Source organism: Somniosus microcephalus, chromosome 6, assembly GCF_052327205.1.
Source record: "Somniosus microcephalus isolate GS21.2 chromosome 6, FLI_Smic_1.0, whole genome shotgun sequence".
NCBI classification, from domain to species: Eukaryota; Metazoa; Chordata; class Chondrichthyes; order Squaliformes; family Somniosidae; genus Somniosus; species Somniosus microcephalus.
The window spans coordinates 228,028,241-228,047,269 of record NC_140992.1 but is presented as its reverse complement, the minus strand read 5'-3'; the positions used below and the strand labels follow the sequence as shown (position 1 = coordinate 228,047,269).

The 19,029-nt window shown below is 41.4% G+C and overlaps 1 protein-coding gene across 2 annotated transcripts; it reads left to right on the top strand.

Moving 5' to 3' along the window:
• The first annotated feature begins 315 nt into the window (after positions 1–315).
• LOC147116506 (borealin-2-like) lies at positions 316–17,569 on the top strand. Of its 2 annotated transcripts, XM_085991519.1 has the most exons (10): positions 316–554; positions 941–1,069; positions 3,766–3,806; positions 6,108–6,168; positions 6,245–6,330; positions 7,413–7,477; positions 7,592–7,669; positions 8,579–8,672; positions 13,440–13,526; positions 15,139–17,569. In XM_085991519.1, the coding sequence occupies exons 1-10, from the start codon at positions 401–403 to the stop codon at positions 15,190–15,192; spliced, it is 849 nt and encodes a 282-aa protein (XP_085847645.1). In that variant the 5' UTR covers positions 316–400; the 3' UTR covers positions 15,193–17,569. The 2 variants fall into 2 exon arrangements, with proteins under 2 accessions (XP_085847645.1, XP_085847646.1); XM_085991520.1 differs by lacking the exon at positions 941–1,069.
• Positions 17,570–19,029: the final 1,460 nt, after the last annotated feature.

Genomic DNA, 19,029 nt, shown 5'->3' with positions numbered 1-19,029 from the left:
CCCGACTGCCTGCCTCTCTTCCGTGGCCACGTTCGTGCCCGGGTGGCCCTGGAGATGGAGCACGCGGTGTCTGCCGGCACGCTCGAGGCCTTCCGCGACCGGTGGACGCCGCGGCAACTGGAGTGCATCTTCACCCCGGCCAATGAAATTTTAATTTAATTTGTTAAGGTTCCTTTAAAGTTTTATTAATTTACAGTCAATTTTGTTTAATCACCCCACTAAAAGAGTACACAGAGCTGTCTCTCCTCATATAACATTATTGCAATTAAAATAAATTCCAACGGCCACTTCGCATTGAGTGGATTAAATTGAATAACTTCAATTAGACAATTATTCCCAGCCAGTACAAACAGGAAGAGCATTAAATAAAGATGTAACCGGCAGGCTGTAGTTAACTTTTATGCAGTTTCGTGAGGCGCTGATGATGGCGTCGGGGACTCGAAGTAAACGGAACGCTGCCTCCAGGGATAATGTGGAGTCGGTGCAAATGGTTCTCTCGCAGGAGGCGAAGGATGAAAAAATACAATTATTTATGAAATATTTCGATGCAAAAGGTAAATTCGATTCTTGTGGCAGAATAATTCATAGTAATTTATTCCACGCGCTTGATAGCGCATGCTTATTTACTCTTCTGTATATTGTGCTGCTTTTACTGAATTTTACTTTGCCTACTATATTTTTACAAAGTTCCTAATTCATTGACGTTGACTTGCTTTTGTTTTAGCCGCTCTATCCCAGCCTATGTGCTAAAGCCAAACATTGCTCAATGGGTTCAGCTGAATAGGTGCAAATTAGCGCTAACAATGTGTTGGTCTGTGGTTTAATAACTCGCCTCATTTGTTATTTGAGTGATTTAATGGTATATTCCGATTACATTGCGCTTTCAATTGTTGTTGTACAATCTCTGGGCACAACTAAACGTGTTCCTCCTCCTTTGCAGCAAGTGAGAAAATAAGGGAAATGGAACAAGCTTTTGGAAAACTAATAGACATGGTTGACAGTGTCCTGGCTGTTCAATTGTTAAAGATGCCGGCAGCAATCAAACGAATGAAGCTGAAAGACTTCCTTGGTAATTTTGTTTTTCGCTGCCTTGCATCGTCTTACATGGAATGTGCAGCACAGAGCCGGTCATTTGGCCCAACCGGGCCTTACTGGTGTTTATGCTCCACACTCCACATGAGCAACCTCGCACTCTTCATCTAACTCCATTATCTATTCCTTTCTGGTGTTTATCTAGCTTCCCCTTAAATGCATCTGTACTAGTTGCCTCAACTGCTCCTTCTGGTAGCGAGTTCCACATTCATAGAATCATCCAATGGTTACAGTACAGAAGGCGGCCATGTTGAACCCCTGCCAGCTCTCTGCAAGAGCACTTCAGCTAGTCCCACTCCCCCTGCCCTTTCCCCGTAGCCCTGCAATATATTTTTCCTTCAGGTACTTATCCAATTCCCTTTTGAAAACCACAACTGAGTCTGCCTCCACCACCCTTTCAGTCGGTGCATTCCAGATCCTAACCACTCGCTGCGTTTAAAAAAAGAAAAGCTTTCCCCCCCCCCCCCCCCCCTTTGGTTCTTTTGCCAATCCCCTTAAATCTGTGTCCTGTGGTTCTTGACCCTTCTGCCAACAGGAACAGTTTCTCACTATCTACTGTCTAGGCCCCTCATGATTTTGAACTCCTCAACTTTCTCTGCTCTAAGGAGAACAACTCCAGCTTCTCCAATCTATCCACATAACTGAAGTCCCTCATCCCTGGAATCATTCTTGTAAATCTTTTCTGCACCCTCTAAGGCCTTCACATCCTTCCTAATATGCAGTGCCCAGAATTGGACACAATATTCCAGTTGAGGCTGAGCCAGTGTTTTATAAAGGTTCTTCATCACTTTCTTACTTTTGCATTCTATGCCTCTATTTATGAAGCCCAGGATCCGATATGTTTTTTAACCGCTTTCTCAACCTGACCTGCCCCCTTCAACGATTTGTGCATATATACCCCCAGGTCTCTGTTCATTCACCCCCTTTAGGATTGTACCCTTTAGTTTATATTGCTTCTCCTTGTTCTTCCAAAATGTATCACTTTGCATTTTTCTGCATTAGATTTCACCTGCCCATTTCACCAGCCTGTCTGTGTCTTGAAGCCTCACTATACTTCCAAGTTTTGTGTCATCTGCAATTCTAACCACTCTCTGGGTAAACCAAGTTGCCCCTAAATTCCCTATTGGATTTATTAGTGACTATCTCTCATTTATTTATGGCCTCTAGTTCTGGTTTCCCCTGCAAGTGGAAACACTTTCTCTACTCTTATCAAACACTTTAATAATCTTTAGGACCTCTATCAGGCCACCCCTCTGTCTTTTTTCTAGAGAACAGACTCTTCTTCTCCCCTCTTTCCCTCCCCCCCCCCCCCCCCCCCGCCCTCTCTCTCTTCTCCCCCCCCCCCCCCCTCTCTCTCTTCTCCCCCCCCCCCCCCCCCCCCCCCCCCCCCCACCGCCTGTTGGTTTTTTTTCCTGGTGGGTATAACCTCTCGGTTCTGGTATCATTCTAGTAAATCTCTCTTGTACCTTCTCCAGTGCCTCTTTATCCTTTCCATAATATGGAGACCAGACTGTTTACAGTACTCCCAAGTGTGGTCTAACCAAGGTTCTGTACAAGTTTAACTAAGTTCTCTGCTTTTCAATTCTATCCCTCTAGAAATGAACCTTTGTTTGAGAAAAGAAACTTTTTTTTTTAAGCCGCCTTATTCACCTGCGCCATTACTGTGATTTGTGTATCTGCACCCCCAGATCCCTCTGCCCCATTTGGACACTTATTTTCCAAGGAGTATGTGGCTTCCTTGTTCTTCCCACCAAAATGTACCACCTCATATTTAACATATTCAATTTTTTAAAATGAAGTGGAAACCAAAGAATTTGTACCTTCCTTGCATAACACTCCAGTAAAAAAAAAAAAAATTCAAGCTTTGTTTGGACTTCCCCTAGTGACGCATGATTAAACCAGAGGTAGCCATACCATGTGCAACAGGGAGATTCCAAGTTCCATACCCAGTCTGTTGCTGGGTTAACTGATCGCACCTAGGGTGAAAGTAGGGTGTCTACCGTTGGTCTCGGCATCCCTGCATTCGAGGAGGGCAAATTTAACCTGTGTTCCTATCCTGTCACGCCTGCTACAACGAAGTGTGTGGACAAGAGTGGGCTTGGTTGTGACCCCCTTCCATTCACCCCCTTGTTTAATATCCTTTCCGCAATCGTCACATAGGCCCACATGGAAAGAATGGCCACTTGGGTGAAGTACTGGAGGATGGGGGGGGGGGGGGGGGGGGGTGTGTTTAAGTCTGGCACCCATGGAGCAGTATCCCAGCAAGGAGTAAGCATTAACAGGTGAGGAGGGAAGGGGGAGAAAATTGGCAAAGAAAAACAAAAAGCCACTTACTAAGTGATTTTGCTTTTTGTTTGGGGGGTGGTGGAGAAATGTATGGAATTGCAGAATATGATCCCAACACACTAGTAAGATCCCAGGAAATCTTTTAATACCATGTATGAAAAATATGAATAATTCAGTCAGCAAATGGGCAGAGATGTAGGGTGTGATCCCCAAAACACTAATTAAAAATATTGGAAAATTCTGGAATGTCACAAATAAAAGCAGAATTTGACTAGTGCAGTCACAGTAAAATAATGGCCCAAGTGATTGCATTTTCAAATCTTTATGTATTTATGATTTGTAACACCTGCATTTCACCTCACAATCTCAACTTCATGTTTTGTGTAGCTACAGTAGGAGCTGATCAAGTTGCAACTGCTGCAGTGCTGGTAAGTAGTTTTTTGTCTAAATTTGGCTCTAGACCTGATTTACTAACACTATTGTGTAATTTAATCCTCTTGAACACCATTCACTTCCCATTTCATTAAGCTCTCTTGGGTTATTTTGTGTTACTAAATACATTTTTTTTTTTAAGTGCCAATGCTACAATCCATTTAACTAAACAGTAAATGCAGAAAATTGTCAGTTCAGCTCTGATTAGTTTGCCCTGGGTTACCTGTAAATATTTGCTACCTGCTAGTTTATAAAATCAGTCTATTTACACCATAGAAAAGTGCCAAGAACCAGGGGAAATGGCCACCCTGGAGCAGATGTATATTCAAGGGGAGGGGGAGAAGATGGGCCATTTTACCTTGTGAAAAGCAAAATGCTGCAGATACTTGAAATCGGAAATGAAAATGCTGGAAACACTTGGGTCAGGCAGCATCTGTGGAGAGAGAAACATAGGGTTAATGTTTCAAGTCATTAACTTTTTATGACCGAATTGAAAGATGTTCCAGATGAAAAGCTTTTAACCAACTGGGGCAGGAGGAGAAGAGGCTGTCTGTGATTGGGTGAAGGGCAGACGATGATTAAATGACAAGTGACGGTGCAAGGCAAAATTAGGTGATAATTCAGGAACGCAAAGATACCTAGAGGGTGAGGGAAGCTTGGAAAATCTGTCGAAGTGGAGAAAGCTTCTGTGACCCAGGAATGCGGTGGCATGCAGACACTGGGGTGGGGTGGGGTTGGGGGCCCTCTCTCCTTGCTGGCAGTATCAATGGGGGATCTCCAGCCCAAGCACCAACCCACACCTCTCCCTTAATTGTAACATGTTCCATTTTTAATTTTTTTTTTTTTTAGAGGGGATATGGCTGCAGAATTTTAGATTAGCGCAAGTTTCTGTGTACTGACAAGGCAAACATTAGAGAAAGGGATTCTTGAGGTACCCAGGACACATGTGGCAGCTGAAAGGATGAGAAGGGTGTAAGCAAACAATATTCCAGATGTGAAGTAGGAAATTCAGCTTGGGGTCCAGTAGAATGCGGAGTGTGAGCAGGCAGGCTGATGGTGTCTGTGCCAGAGGCATATTGGTACTGGCAACAAATAATTATTGGCCCGGAATTTGCGGCCCTGATGACTGTGAACTGGCAGCGTTCACCGTCCTTTCGCCTTTGAAACTGACCGCAACTTCAGGATTTAGCGCCATGCGCAGCCTAATGCTGAAATCCTGAAGTTGTGGTCTGTCATTCACAGGTTGCGCTCTGCGCCTCCCCCAACCGAACTGGCAATCAGTGAAATCTTCAAATCGTGGAAACTGAAACTTTGGCTCTTCAGCAGTAATTACACTGTTAAATACCCCATCAAAAGTTAGACCCAAAGGGATTAGGTGTAACTGGGGATTTTAACAGATTATTGACTGCTAAGCAAAGGTTATAGCCCTGAAAAAATCATTTTAATTTTGTGCAGTCAAATTTTTCCATTTTAATAAAAATTAAAATCAATGTGTTCGTCTTTTATTTCAGTTTGCCTTTTCCCTATGCGAGAGCCCTGATCTTTGTTTTGATCTCTAATAATTTTTTAAAAATTTAGAATTTTAACAGCTTACCCACTTCTGGTTTGCTGTGAGAATTCTGCATTTTGATTGGCTGCTTAGATGGCTTGTTGCAGTCCCAGCAGCTCGCACTCTAGGATTCCCACTACTATGTTGATTTGAATTGCGTGTCAGAAAATCCAAACTTCTCGACACCGAGATCTTTGTGCAAAGCTTACTTCGGGGCCAACGGCAAACGTCTTTGCTTCGCCGCTGACTGCAAATTCCAGGCCATTATGTTTGCCTTTAGTTGCAACAATGTTGAGCTGTAGGAAGTTGATGTCTGATTAGTCTATGGAGTTCAGCAGTGGTGGGAAGCTTGTGTGTACATATGGAAGTTAACCTGTCTTTGTGTGTAATGTGGCTGAGTGATAGAATGAGTATGTTGGAGGTGATCATGCAAACATGAGGTGAGAACAAATGTATTTGGGCAAGTAGGAATGGAACCACAAAGAAGTGGTGTACACTTGATCTGACCTGAGAGCATTTGATGGTACAGTATAGAAGGAGCTTTACTCTGTATCTAACCTGTGCTGTAGAGAGGATGAAGAGCGGTGAATCAGCTGTACAGGGTGTTATTGGTGTCTTTGACCAAGGTGGTCTTAATGCTGGGGATTGATGGCCAGGGACATGATTGGGAAAGACCTGGTATATTTCTCTACTTATCTAACAACTCTATTGTGTACAACTGATGGAAACCATTTATTCACATTCACAGGCTGATTATCCCAAGGAAGAGGCACTAGCCACTGTTGCTATTAAGACGAGAAAAACAAAAGGCAAGTCAAAATATATGTGCAGTTACTAACATTAATTCTGGATAGATTGATCTGGATGACAATATTTCTATTTCAGGAAAAGCTCTATTGGCTTTGAATTCTAAAGTGGAATTTACTAAATCAAAATGCAAAGCAAAGTCAACTGCAGCAAAATCTTGCACGGTAAGGTCATGCGCTAAATTCTATTTTTAGAAGATTGATTGAAATCCCCCTGGCTTAGTAGATAAATGCACTATATATTTTGTGGTGTATAAGCCATCTAGATGAGGAAAGTACTAATCTTGGTCTGTGTTGAGTTGATCTCTGCCAATACAAGAGTGGCTGTGCCATTGGCTTCCCTTTTCCTAACATGGAAGGGGAGAAACCGCTTGGCTGAGGAGTAGATCAGACTTTGCTTTGATGCCACCTGTTGATGGACAGTGGGGTTGCATGTGAGGAATGGCTAGTTTGAGGCACCAGATGGTGCTTTGTTTTCCAGTCTAAAACCCCCACAGAATTGCAAGAGACCAGACTACTTTCTGTTGGCTCAAGTTCCCGAGAGCCCACATCAGTTGGTCTGGCATTTATTTTTGTCTGATCAAAAGTAGAAGATGGGTTTGCCACCTACAGATTGTGACTATTAAACTATTGGATGGAAAGGGTGAGAGCTCTTGTGGTAAGGGATTCAATCTAGTTAAAAGATCAGTCTTTGTCTGGAGGAGGTTGCTAACTTCTTGGGAATGTAGGGCTCTGTCATGGTCCGCTTGAAAGACCATGGGCAAGAGGGATGGCCTAATAACGTCTGCAAGTGCAATATAAATTTATGGTTTCTGAAAAAGCTTAACAAATTTGACAGATTCTAGACTGAACAGCAGAGGACTTGATCTTTTCACCTACAAACTGGTTGTATTCTAAAACTTGGGGTTCTGTATGCCAGCATGTGCTGCCCTGCCTTATCATAGCCACTTCCAAAGTAGGTATGTCTTTGCCTGCTTCTACAAGCAGTAGGAAGTAGGCTTTAGTAAAGCTGCTGTTCCTTGGTACCTACTGTACACTATACTCTATACTCCATGTGAAACCGTGCTAGTGGTACCTCCAGTTACAAGAACTTGTGTCCAAAGGTAAACTGCAACTGTAGCAGCACATTGAAAGCGAACACTTTGAAAATAAACTGGGTGTAGCCACGCAGCCATATACTACTTGTCATGCTACTGTTACTAGTGGCATCCATGTTAAGTGGCACTTTAATAATTAAACTTTTTCAGATACCTCAAGCCAAGCCAAAACCTAGTTCATTCTCCAGCTGTGACAAGGAAATCCTCTTCACAAGGTAATGCTTTTTTAAACTGAAAAGTGGCATATTTTGAACATAGTTGCTAACAATAAAATTTGTCTATTTTGCTTCCCTCTGTTCAATGTCTTTTTTTCTTAATTATATGCACAGCAGTCCAATATTGAGAACCAAAATGACTTCAGTTCTTCAAGGAGCTGCACCAAAGAGATCTTCTACTGGTGACAAAAAGTAAATTCCATGTCTTTTAAAAAGAGAAAAGTTGTTTTCAGTTGCTAATTTCAAACTGTATTTATGAAGGGATGTTGATGTAAGAAAACTACTAGGCATTTGGTCAGAGTATTAAACCAGGCTTTTATCGACTTTCACAACATGGAAGTCTAGTTATCCTTCACTAGTTCCTGTTTACAAAATGTCCCTGAGCAAGCTGGGCCTGTGCCCGAGTATTTATACTCTCCCTGGACAGCGCCACCAGCAGGCCGCCCAGTATATTTCATAAGTCCTTTCTACATAAATGGCACGATTTATGTCATATGTCATTAAGCATCAAAATGGCCATGTTTATTTTCCCAAATTGATGTACTCTAGGTGTTGCTGGTGTTTGGATGTAAGATTTGGAAAATGCAGAAGAAAGAATAGGCTGCTGAAGGGCATTTTTTTTCCTACTCCCTAGCTCCAGAAAGTGCTGACTCCCTCTAGTTCCTTGTTCAAGGATCCATTAATAACATGTAATCCTTGGGGGTGGGAGGTGGATGGTCATGGGACCTTCCTGGCCTATATAACCCAGCTGCTTGCTGCCTTTTCCTTTTTCACACCTCTCCATTTTGGAGGTTGAGGGGCACAAAAATGAATTTCAATTTCATCCGCTCTTCCACTTGTTAATTTTATCATGTATTTTGATCCTTTTGAGAGTAATGCATTTCAGGGTCATTTTGGGTTCTTTTGTAAATAACATTGCATCAATTTGAGATTGGCAAGACTTAGTCCACTTAAATGTGTGTGTACATAATGTGAAGAGTGTCTAAGGCAATGTCTAGATCTACACTTATCAACCACGACTTTAGCAGTTGTGCAAAATACCAGCAATACTTCTATTTATGTAGATACCTCCATTGACTTAGTCAAACTGCTTGTTTTTAGATCGGGACAAAAAATGCAGAAATTTTCATATCGTTCTCCAGCATGTGTGGATAAGTCACTGCCGTTTATTAAAATACCTTTGGCTGATGGGCAGGTAAGTAAACAACCTTATGAGGGCTAAGGTTCTAATGCAGGTCAGATTGATTTTAAAGGTGGAGATTTGTTTAAGAAAACCTAATCCTACATAAACTTGTAAGCAAATGTACACTTTATGCTTTGGGCATCATATCTGTTTGACAAATCTCCATGATGGCCCTCAATCTTTCAATCTCATGAAACCTTTTTGACCACTGCAAATGATCCTCCATGTGGCCCTTATGTCTTTTACAAATTCAACAGGTAGAACTAGGAATGAGGTTCTGCTGAGAGTTTGAAGAGCTAGGGTCAAAATTAAAACTCAGAACCTCACAGGTAATCTTGCTTGTTACCTGAGCCATGTGCAAATTGGCATAGGGACAAGCAGATTACAAGTTTAAATGCGTGGCTGAAAGAGTGGTGTGGGAAGCAGGGCTTTCAATTCATGGGGCACTGGCACCAGTACTAGGAAAGAGGAAGCTGTTCCGTTGGGATGGGCTCCACTTAAACCGGGGGCCAGTGTTCTGGCAAATCGAATAACTAGGATGGTAGATAGGGCTTTAAACTAATGAGATGTGGGTGGGGGGGGGAGAAAGAGAAGTGGGAAGATTCAGGAAAAGGTAAATTCAGAAGCAGTAAGAGAAATGTCATGGCTGTAGAGCAGAGTAGTGATATAGGTAAAAATCAGGAAGGGACAGAGCTCCACGAAGGTAATAGGGCACCAGTGGCTAAAGTGACATCAGGGTAAAATAGAAAAATGTTAAAGGCACTATCTGCGCGAAGCATTTGCAACAAAATAGATGAATTAATAGCGCAGATTAGAAATAAATGGGCTTGATATGATCTAGCCATTGTGGAGAAGTGGTTGCAGAGTGACCAAGGTTGGGAACTAAATATTCCAGATACTTGACTTTTAGAAGAGATAGGCAGAATGGAAAAGGAGAAGTGGTAGCCCTGATAAAGGATGGGATAAAGACATCTTGGCTCTGGAAAAACAAGATGTAGAATCACTTTGGGTGGAGCTAAGAAACAAGGGGCAGAAAACACTGGTGGGAGTTGTTTATAGGCCCCCTAACAGTAGTTGTAGTGTTGGGCACAGTATAAATCAGGAAATTAGAGGTGCATGTAACAAGGGTAATAGTGGTCATGGGGGATTTTAATTTTCATAGATTTGGCAAACCAACTACAGAAGAATTCATGGAATGCATTCAAGATAGTTTTCTAGATCAGTATGTTGAGAAGCCAAATAGGGAACAGGCTATTTTAGATCCATTATTGTGTAATAACCTTGTGATAAAGGAGCCACTGGGGAGCAGTGCATCATCATATGATAGAAATTTATGTTGAGTTTGAGACTGACTGTTAAGCCAGAAACTAGGGTCTTAAATCTGAGCAAAGTAGGTATGAGAGGAGAGTTGGCTACGGTTGGTTGGGGAAACTAGATTAAAGGATATGATGGTAGATAAGCAATGGCAAACATTTAAAGAAATAATTCACACTGCATATACATTCCCTTAAGGAATAAAAACCCCACGGGGAAAAATAGTCCAACTGTGGCTAACAAGAAAAGTTAAAGCTAGTATATTAGAATAATAAAGGAAGAGGCTTATAATGTTGCCAAAAGAATAAGCCTGAGGATTTTGTAATTCGGTAAAGGAGGACGAAGAAATAAGAGAAAATAGAATGAGTAAACTAGCAAGAGACATAAACAGATTGCAAAAGCTTCTATATGTAAAAAGGAAGAGATTAGCAAAAGTAAACGCGGGTCCTTTAGAGGCAAAGGCCTACATTGGCTCCCGGTTAAGCAATGCCTCGATTTCAAAATTCTCATCCTTGTTTTCAAATCCCTCCACGACCTCTCTCCTCCCTATCTCTAATCACCTCCAGCCCCACAACCCCCCCCGAGATATCTGCACTCCTCTAATTCTGCTCCCTTGAGCATCCCTGATTATAGTCACTCAACCATTGCCTAGGCCCGAAGCTCTGGAATTCCCTGCCTAAATCTCTCTGCCTCGCTACCTCTTTCCTCCTTGAAGACACTCTTTAAAACCTACCTCTTTGACCAAGCTTTTGGTCATCTGCCTTAATTTCTCCTTGTGGCTCGGTGTCAAATTTTTGTCTTTATAATACTCCTGTGAAGTGGGTTGGGACGTTTTACTACGTTCAAGCGTTGTATAAATACAAATTGTTGCTGCTAGATAGGTTAAGTTGAATATAATGTGGAGAAATGTGAAGTTGTCCACTTTGGTAGGAAAAATAGAAAAGCAAAATATTTTTTAAATGGTGAGATTGGGCAATGTTGGTATTCAGTGGGACCTGTGTCCTTGAATACATAACTGTCAATTAACATGCAGGTACAGCAAGCAAATGGTATGTTAGTCTTTTATTACAAAAGGATTGGAGTACAAGAGTAAGAAGTCTTGCTGCAATTATATAGGGCCTTGGTGAGACCGCACCTTAAGTACTGTGTACAATTTTGGTCTCCTTGCCCAAGGAAGGATATGCTTGCCTTAGAAGGAGTGCAGCGAAGTTTCACCAGACTGATTTCTGGGATGGGGAGAATTGTCCTTTTTGAGGAGTCTAGGCCTATATTCCCTAAATTTAGAAGAATGAGAGGTGATCTCATTGAAACATATAAAATTTTAGTGGCTTAACAGGGTAGATGCTGGGAGGATGTTGCCCTTGGCTGGTGAGTCTAGAACTAGGGGGTCACAGTCTTGAAATAAGGGATCAGCCATTTAGGACTGATGAGAAATGTTTTTACTCAAAGGGTTGAGTGTTTGGAATTCTCTACCCCAGAGGGGTGTGGTTGGTCAGTTCTGTATATGCAACACAGATCAATAGACTTTTGGATATTAAGTGAATCAAGGGCTATGGAGATGGTGTGGGAGGTAGATCATTCATGACTTTATTGAATGGCAGAGCAGGCTTGAAGGGTCGAATGGCCTAGATGTGGCTCAGTGGGTAGCACACTTGTCTGGGTCAGAAGGTTGTGGGTTCAAGTCCCACTCCAGGGACTTGAGCACAAAAATCTAGGCTGACACTGCAGTGCCGTGCTGAAGGAGCACTGCACTGTTGGAGGTGCCATCTTTCGGATGAGACGTTAAACCAAGGTCCCCATCTCTGTTCTCAGGTGGACGTAAGCTTTTTTCTTTTTCCCCCCTTATCCTCTCCTTCCCCCTCTTACCATCTCTATTTTGACCGCAAACATGTGTCCATCTTCAGATAGTAATGTTCTCCATTGCCTACAGATCTCATTTTCAACTTGACCACTATTTGATCCATGTACTCAAAGATTTTTAACTTTTTTTCTTGCCTTGAGTACATTTTTGTTATATTTCTCATTGAACTTGCTGTTTAGACTGCAATATCTTATAATAGCAATGCTAAATCTATTCTTAACCTTTGACCATGTTTACATAGTTTCAAACCTTTCCTCACTTCATCTAAACCGAAATACCAAGGTAAAGCTCGTACCATCTGTTGCACTCCCTCTAGCATCATTCATTTCAATGTGGTGGGAATTGGAAACCCTCCCTTCTGCACCACTCATTGGCCAGGTTTAATCTGCTTCCTAACTGGCCTCGTGACTCTAGGAGTAGTTGTAAAATGGCCCTTGAGGCTCTGCTTTTTAATCTAATAGCAACTTCCCTTCCCCCACCCCCTCCTTTTCTCCTTTCTTTTCCCCACTCCAAATCTCCATCCTACCTTTCCCAGGCTCATGGGCTCTAACGTTACAATGACTTGCACGCTTGGCCTGGCACCTGGAAGACGATTGACAATTTGTCAGAGGCTATATATATATATATATATATATATATATATATATATATATATATATATATATATATATATATATATTCCTCTAATGATTAAATCTCCCATATCTACCACTTGACACTACCATATCATGCTCCTCTTCTCTTCAGTCCACCTGGAGATACTCCTTGCATTTCTGACTTTCTTTGTGAGAGTTGTTCCACAGAATACTAGGCTTGCCTGTCCTGCCACACAACATCATGCACTAGTTGAGTGCCTTTTTCTTGACCTTGCTGTGAGATCAGCGAAACGTTTGCTCACTTTTCAGCTTGCGTTCCGCTAAGGTCCTCGTATGTCGGTGCACCTCTTGATCCCCACAGGTGCTCGCAGCTAGCATGACTCTCACGCTCTTGTTTAAAGCTTTTCAAAATACCTGAGTGCTCATTGCTCCTCATCTGGCTTAGCTGAAACTACAGTAGATATCTAGCAGCCAAATGCATCAGAGTATTTTCCAGTTGCTTCTGATCTCTCCCCATTTATCAGAAATCTATAAACTTGTGAAATAAAATCTAATGAATACTTGCCACTGAATTCCCATTCAAAACACTCCCTTTGCTCAGTGTTTGGCTTTGAGACTCTTCTATTAATGTGGTCTTTTGCACTGCAAACAGGAAAGAGGAGAAAGTGCCTGTAGTTCCCCTTACAGAAAGGCTTTTGCTGTTTATGGGGCATATGCCTTAACATAACCTTTGTCAAACATTCCTTTTTAAATGTTCCCAGTGATGTTGCTCTGCAATCTATATGGATGCATGTACAAGTATTGGCCATTTACCCACTTTCATCTGTCTTGCTTTACTGGCAATGCCATAGCCCTCTACCTTAGGGGATGTAGCTGGTGATCTGTTCTGTAGCAAGAGTCCTATTCTGTAAATTCATTCTCCATGTTTCTAAAGCAGTTATTAAAGTTGTATTAAATTACTCTTGCTTTCAAAATCTGTTGTGTGATGTTTTAATGTTTGCTACTTAGGCAATCCATGCAGTTGGTGAGGAAGTAAGCAATATAGATGTGCAGTCGCTTGATCCACATGCCCTTCAAGGTATTCAGTTGCTAGTGGTAAGCCTCTTTCTTCCTTGTCTCTCGTATCAGTCTGAGTTGTTTATGAAGATCAATACCTAGCTAAAGGCACTAGAAGGTTTTTGTAAGATCATTTGTGTACCATTTCCAAGCAAGGGAGGCAGCAAATGACTTGCTCAGACCCAAATATCACTTTCACCAGCTGTTTAAGTGAAGGGTCAAGTCTTTTTTATCTTAAAAGCAGTCGACCTGCCGTGAGACTACAGCCTATAATGGTCACGGGTGCAGTCTCTCATTAGTCCTGCAACATGATTCCTGTTTCATCCCATCTTCCCTTCCATCTACTGATGATCTTTCCTGCTTTGTTACTGCAGGTCCATAAGTACTGGCCTGTGCTGGATATTTGGCAAGAATGGGGAGAGTGGAGGGCACATCAGGGAAGGAATGGACAAGAGGGAATACTAAAAAAGGTCCTACTGAAACCAAACTGCTTCAAAAGCTAACTTTGGCTTAATGGGCAAATCCACCAAAACTTGTAGGTTTGGTTGTGATTTAGGCTGATCTTGTGAATCTATAATGGAGATGACCTTTGTCCCTGACTTTGCTTGGGTAAGGGGATAACCGGTTGTGGGGGGGGGAAAAGAGTCCAATTGCTATCTGCTGAATTATGTTGTTGGTTTGGATGCAGAGTGGATTTGGCTTGGATGTGTTCTTCCCCTGTCATGCTTGCCCCCTCACCCCCAAAACAGAGTCCAATGAATTTCTCAATTGTAAAGAGCCACAAGTTGAGGACTAATGCCAGTTGGATCATGGCTCATACCAGGTTATGATTGGTTATGTGAAAAGTGAAGCTGATGTCTGTTCTCTTTATCTGAAATGGTTTTTTTCTGAAGGGCAAAGGAAAACTCCTGACTAAATTTATCTTTGCCCAACTGCACAAGCTGGCAACTTATTCCAAAGATTTATGACCCTCCTGAAAACAAAACCTCCTGACATCTAACCTAGTGCTATGCATGCATAACTAGTACATGTCCTCTCAATCTCCCTAACCCATCTAATTCAAATAATCTATCCATGCAGGTACAATCTAGTCCTTTCATTTTAAATACTTGGGCCTATGCTTTCAGTAAAAAGACCCAGCTCTCGAGCCTATTGTGATAATTAATAGTTTTTAATCCATTAATTGAGTGGCCCTCATCTGAATCTTTTCAAGGGCCTCTTGTCGGGGGACAAGAATTGGACATTATTTTAGATGATGCCTAACCAAGGTCTTGTACAAGGACACTATAGTGCTTTTTGTTTTATATTCATCGTCCTAGCTATATTTCCTATATCTGCTTTCATTACAGCTTCATGACACTGGTTGGGAACCTAGAGACTTGTGTACTATAATGGCCAGGTCTCTTTCCTGCTCAACATGCTTCAATTTGAACCCAGCAAAGTATACACTTGCTTGGCATTGGCCCTACCCATGTGTTACTACATTTATCTAAATTAAATGCCAGATGCAGGCTTGGTCCCCAATTGCATCTCAAGTAAAGTACCAGAGAGGAGTTTCAAGGGACTTGTGTTCAATGTAAACATGAAGGGAAACCTAATGGTGTTAAGCTTTCTCCTAAAATGAGCTTTTTTTTCTCCTTTCTCTCTACAGACTCAACTAACAGCCTTGTGTGAAAAGGCCCAAAATAGTGCTAACAGCATATGAAGAATTTCTGCAGTCATGTTTTTGATTTACAAAGTTTTGTAATTTTTTAAGGATTTGTTAAAGTTTACATTAAAGTTGTTCTTACTCAGCTGTTCTAAATTCAGGGCAGTCTTGCATAGCTGCTTAAGTACAAATGTTTAAGTTGATTTTTTTAATGGTAAAGTACATTTTTTGCCAGTAAGTTTGCTTAATTGTCTGTTTGAAAACTTTGGTTTAAAACCAATGCATCTTTCACTGGAAGGAGTTTGAGCAAGTGTGCCAATAAGGACAATTGCAGCAAAACTTGGGTCTGGACCCTTCCTACTGTCCTTGGAGGTAGGTGAAAGTGTAGGATTTAGCCACAAAATTGATTAATTTAGAAAGATCCAAGATAACATTGTATCGCTACCTTTTTTTAAATTTGCTATCTGCAATGTACATGTTGCTAATGGCTAACATTTTTTTAAATGTTGTAAAAATTCCCTGTTAATCTGGCAGCCAACTACATCAATTCATGAAGTTGGATAACTTGAGGACACACTACTTCCCAAAATACAAGTCTTGGGCTGCATTATAAACAGCAGAGGAGGACTGGGAAGGGAAGGAGAAGGTATTTAACTATTCTAGGGATCTATGCTAGGAAATTCCCTAACCTTGGTATACATCAATTGACATGGTTTCTGTCTCTAGAATGTGGAGGAGAAGCTCCAGGTGAAGGAAGATGCTTTTAGCTCAACTGGGTCTCCACACATGGGTAACTTGGGTGTGACCAGCAGAGACCTGGGTGTGACTAGCAGAGACCTAGATGTGGGTATCACTGATGTGTTTCTGTATAATGCTGCCATGGACTAATATGTCGATGAACAAAAGAGCAGTGTTGGTAGTATCTCCTGTTAGTCCTATGGTATACCTGCTATGCTGGTCACTGCAACAACAGGCTTTCCATGCTTGAGGGAGTGATGCTGATTTCAGCCCCATCAATATATCTTGCCCAAGAGACATTTTGAACTGGATCTCTTGGAGCAAAAAGCCACTAAAGTAAACCTGAAGAAATGCTATCTTTTCTTCATCCCCAGACCCTGGAGTTTTCTCCCTTTTTACCACTGCCCTACCAAAAACCCCTGCAATGATTTCTACAACAGAATGCTATCTATTGTATGCTATGAAACTCCATCACCCTCCCCTCTTTCTCTTCCACTGTCACCACCCCATCCCTTTGCTATGTTAAGGCAAGAGGTATGCAATAGTGGAAGTAAGTGGTTTGGAGCTCCACTTCAGGTTGAAATGTTGTATGGGTCAGGGAGAGGAAATGAAGCAGAGATTGGAGGAGTGCAAAGATATGAGGGTTGTAGGGCTGCAGGAGATTAGAGATGGGGAGTGGTGAGGCCATGGAGAGATTTGAAAATGAGGATGAGAATTTTAACATTGAGAGTGTTGTAGTTGAGCAAGCACAAGGGTGATGGGTGAACAGGACTGGGTGAGAGTTAGGATGCTGGCAGCAGAGTTCAGCTGTAGAATAGTAGATAAGTGGGTTACTGAATTGCCTGTGCCAAGTTTGTTTTGTGTGCAGTACATTCAAGCTGTAGAAAGAGCTATTGACTTTTCTGACCTTCCTGAATTGTTTCTTTAAATGAATTTTCTGAAGATTACCTCATACAAGTGTTTGTTGCACAATCTGAATTAAGTCTGAAAAAGCGCAAGTCAGCAAACCCAACAACAAGGGAGGACTTTTATATTGTAAGAGTTTAAAAACTGCTTATTACCATTTTGGCTGGAAAGCTATATTTAGATTTGAATCTTCAGCTATTATTTAGAATGAATGTTTGTTTATACTAGAAGCCTCTAGCCAAGAAACAATTTCAGCCACCTGAGGTACACACAGGAAACGGTGATGTTGAAGAGACTATTGCCAAGTTGAACCTGGAGAAATTCCTGGGCTCACAGTAAACAACGAGGAGCATCAGATAAAGCTCAGAAAAGGAACTAGGGAACATAATAGTTATCAGATAACTACTTAACAGAGAAAGGTGGTGAATGTTTGACATGGATAAGCCAGTAATCTTAAAAGGGAATTGACAAGCATTTGGTCAGAAAATCAATTGAGGATTATGGGTTATGAGCAGAATTCTATTTTGAACAAGCACTACATACAGGACTGGAAAAAACATTCCTGTACTTCTATTTTGTATTTTTGCACAAGAACAAATGTTCTTGGATTCAATGATCAACCCTTTAACTGGACCTCTCATCCCTATAAAGCCAGAGTTTGCTTTTTTTCTACCCAATATCAAGTTAAGCGATAGAATGACCATGAATTGTAATATACAACCCTTACTTCATCTACCAACTTGGAAACATATAAATTCTTCCCTTTATCAAGAGATGAAGCACAGCTTCAGACTAATGTCTCTTTATTTACATAAAATAAATGAACAAATATAGCTTTCACAGTTGGATCAATAATACCCTACATTCCAGCACTCAACTTCTCTAGTTTAGACTTTAAGTTCAGCTGATTCATGTTTTTAAAAAGCTGAAACATTTTGCTGCTGTATGTGGTTATAGATCACTCTGCTGCTGTCTTCTCTGACCTGCTTTAAATTGAGTGTGCATAGACTGTTTTCATAATTTAATTAACAGCTAATTTACCAATGTTGTATGAAGACAAAGACCATCTTTATTGATGGCCTAAGATGTTGAACAATGGTCTTCCCATTGGTTCAAAGCTACACCAATTTACAAATTAGGAGGGTCATTTCTGGGATGAGGCTGATATAAGCATCCTCACAGCAGAATGGGTGATAGATTTTAACACAGTATGAACTGCAGTAATACATTTTAAAAACACAGCTCCAATAATGGGCAGAATCTAATTTGCCATACCCAAGTACCTTCATTCCTCTTTAACTGGTGATTTTCATTCCTACAAAAGCTCAAGTTTAAAGAAAGAACTTGGTTTCTATATAGTGCCTTTCATAACATCCAGTCGTCCCAAAGCACTTCACAGCCAATCAGTACTTTGTGAAGGACGATAGCAAAATACTGCAGATGTTAGAAATCCGAAATAACAACAGAAAATGCTGGAAAAACTCAGCAGGTCAGGCAACATCCGTGGAGAGAAATTTGAGTTGACGTTTCGGGTTTGACCCTTCTTCAAAACTGGAGAGAAAAGGAACTAGATCGAAGGCAGGGCTGCGATCGGACAAAAGAATAAAAGAACCAAAAGAAGTAAGAGATTAGAAGCTAGACGAGATGGTAATAGGCTGGGATTAGGTGTAAAGTGTACTGGCAGGGCAAAAGTACTTTGTGAAGTGTTGTCACTGTTGTAATGCAGGGAAACGCAGAAGCCAATTTGTGCACAGTCCTACAAACAGCAATGAGATAAATGACCAGATTATCTTTGTGATGTTGGTTGAGGGATGCATGTTGGCTAGGGCACTGGGAGAACTTGCCTGCTCTTCAAAATAGTGCCATGGGATCTTTTGTGCCCACTTGAGGGCAGACAGTCTCATCCAAAAGTGCACACCACTCCCTCAGTAACTGCAACTAGATTATGTGCTTAAGATTCTGGAATGGGGCTTAAATCTTCTGACTCAAGAAAAACTTGCAATTAGATAGTGCCTTTCACAACCTCCAGGATGTGACAAAGTGCTGAAGTGCTTTTGAAGTGTAGCCACTGTTGTAGGAAATGCAGCAGCCAATTTGTGCACACCAAGGTCCCACAAACAGTAATGTGATAATGACCAGATAATCTGTTTTGGTGATGTTGATTGAGGGATAAATATTGCCCAGAACACCAGGAAGATCAACCCTACTCCTCTTCAAAATCGTGCCATGGAATCTTATGCCCACTCAAGA

Bases quoted from the DNA above. Each gene is read 5' to 3' on its own strand.
- LOC147116506 (XM_085991519.1), top strand. From the start codon at position 401: ATGCAGTTTCGTGAGGCGCTGATGATGGCGTCGGGGACTCGAAGTAAA. The intron at 1,070-3,765 runs GTAATTTTGTTT...TGTTTTGTGTAG, and splicing joins GAAGCTGAAAGACTTCCTTG to CTACAGTAGGAGCTGATCAA. The intron at 13,527-15,138 runs GTAAGCCTCTTT...TTCTCTCTACAG, and splicing joins AAGGTATTCAGTTGCTAGTG to ACTCAACTAACAGCCTTGTG.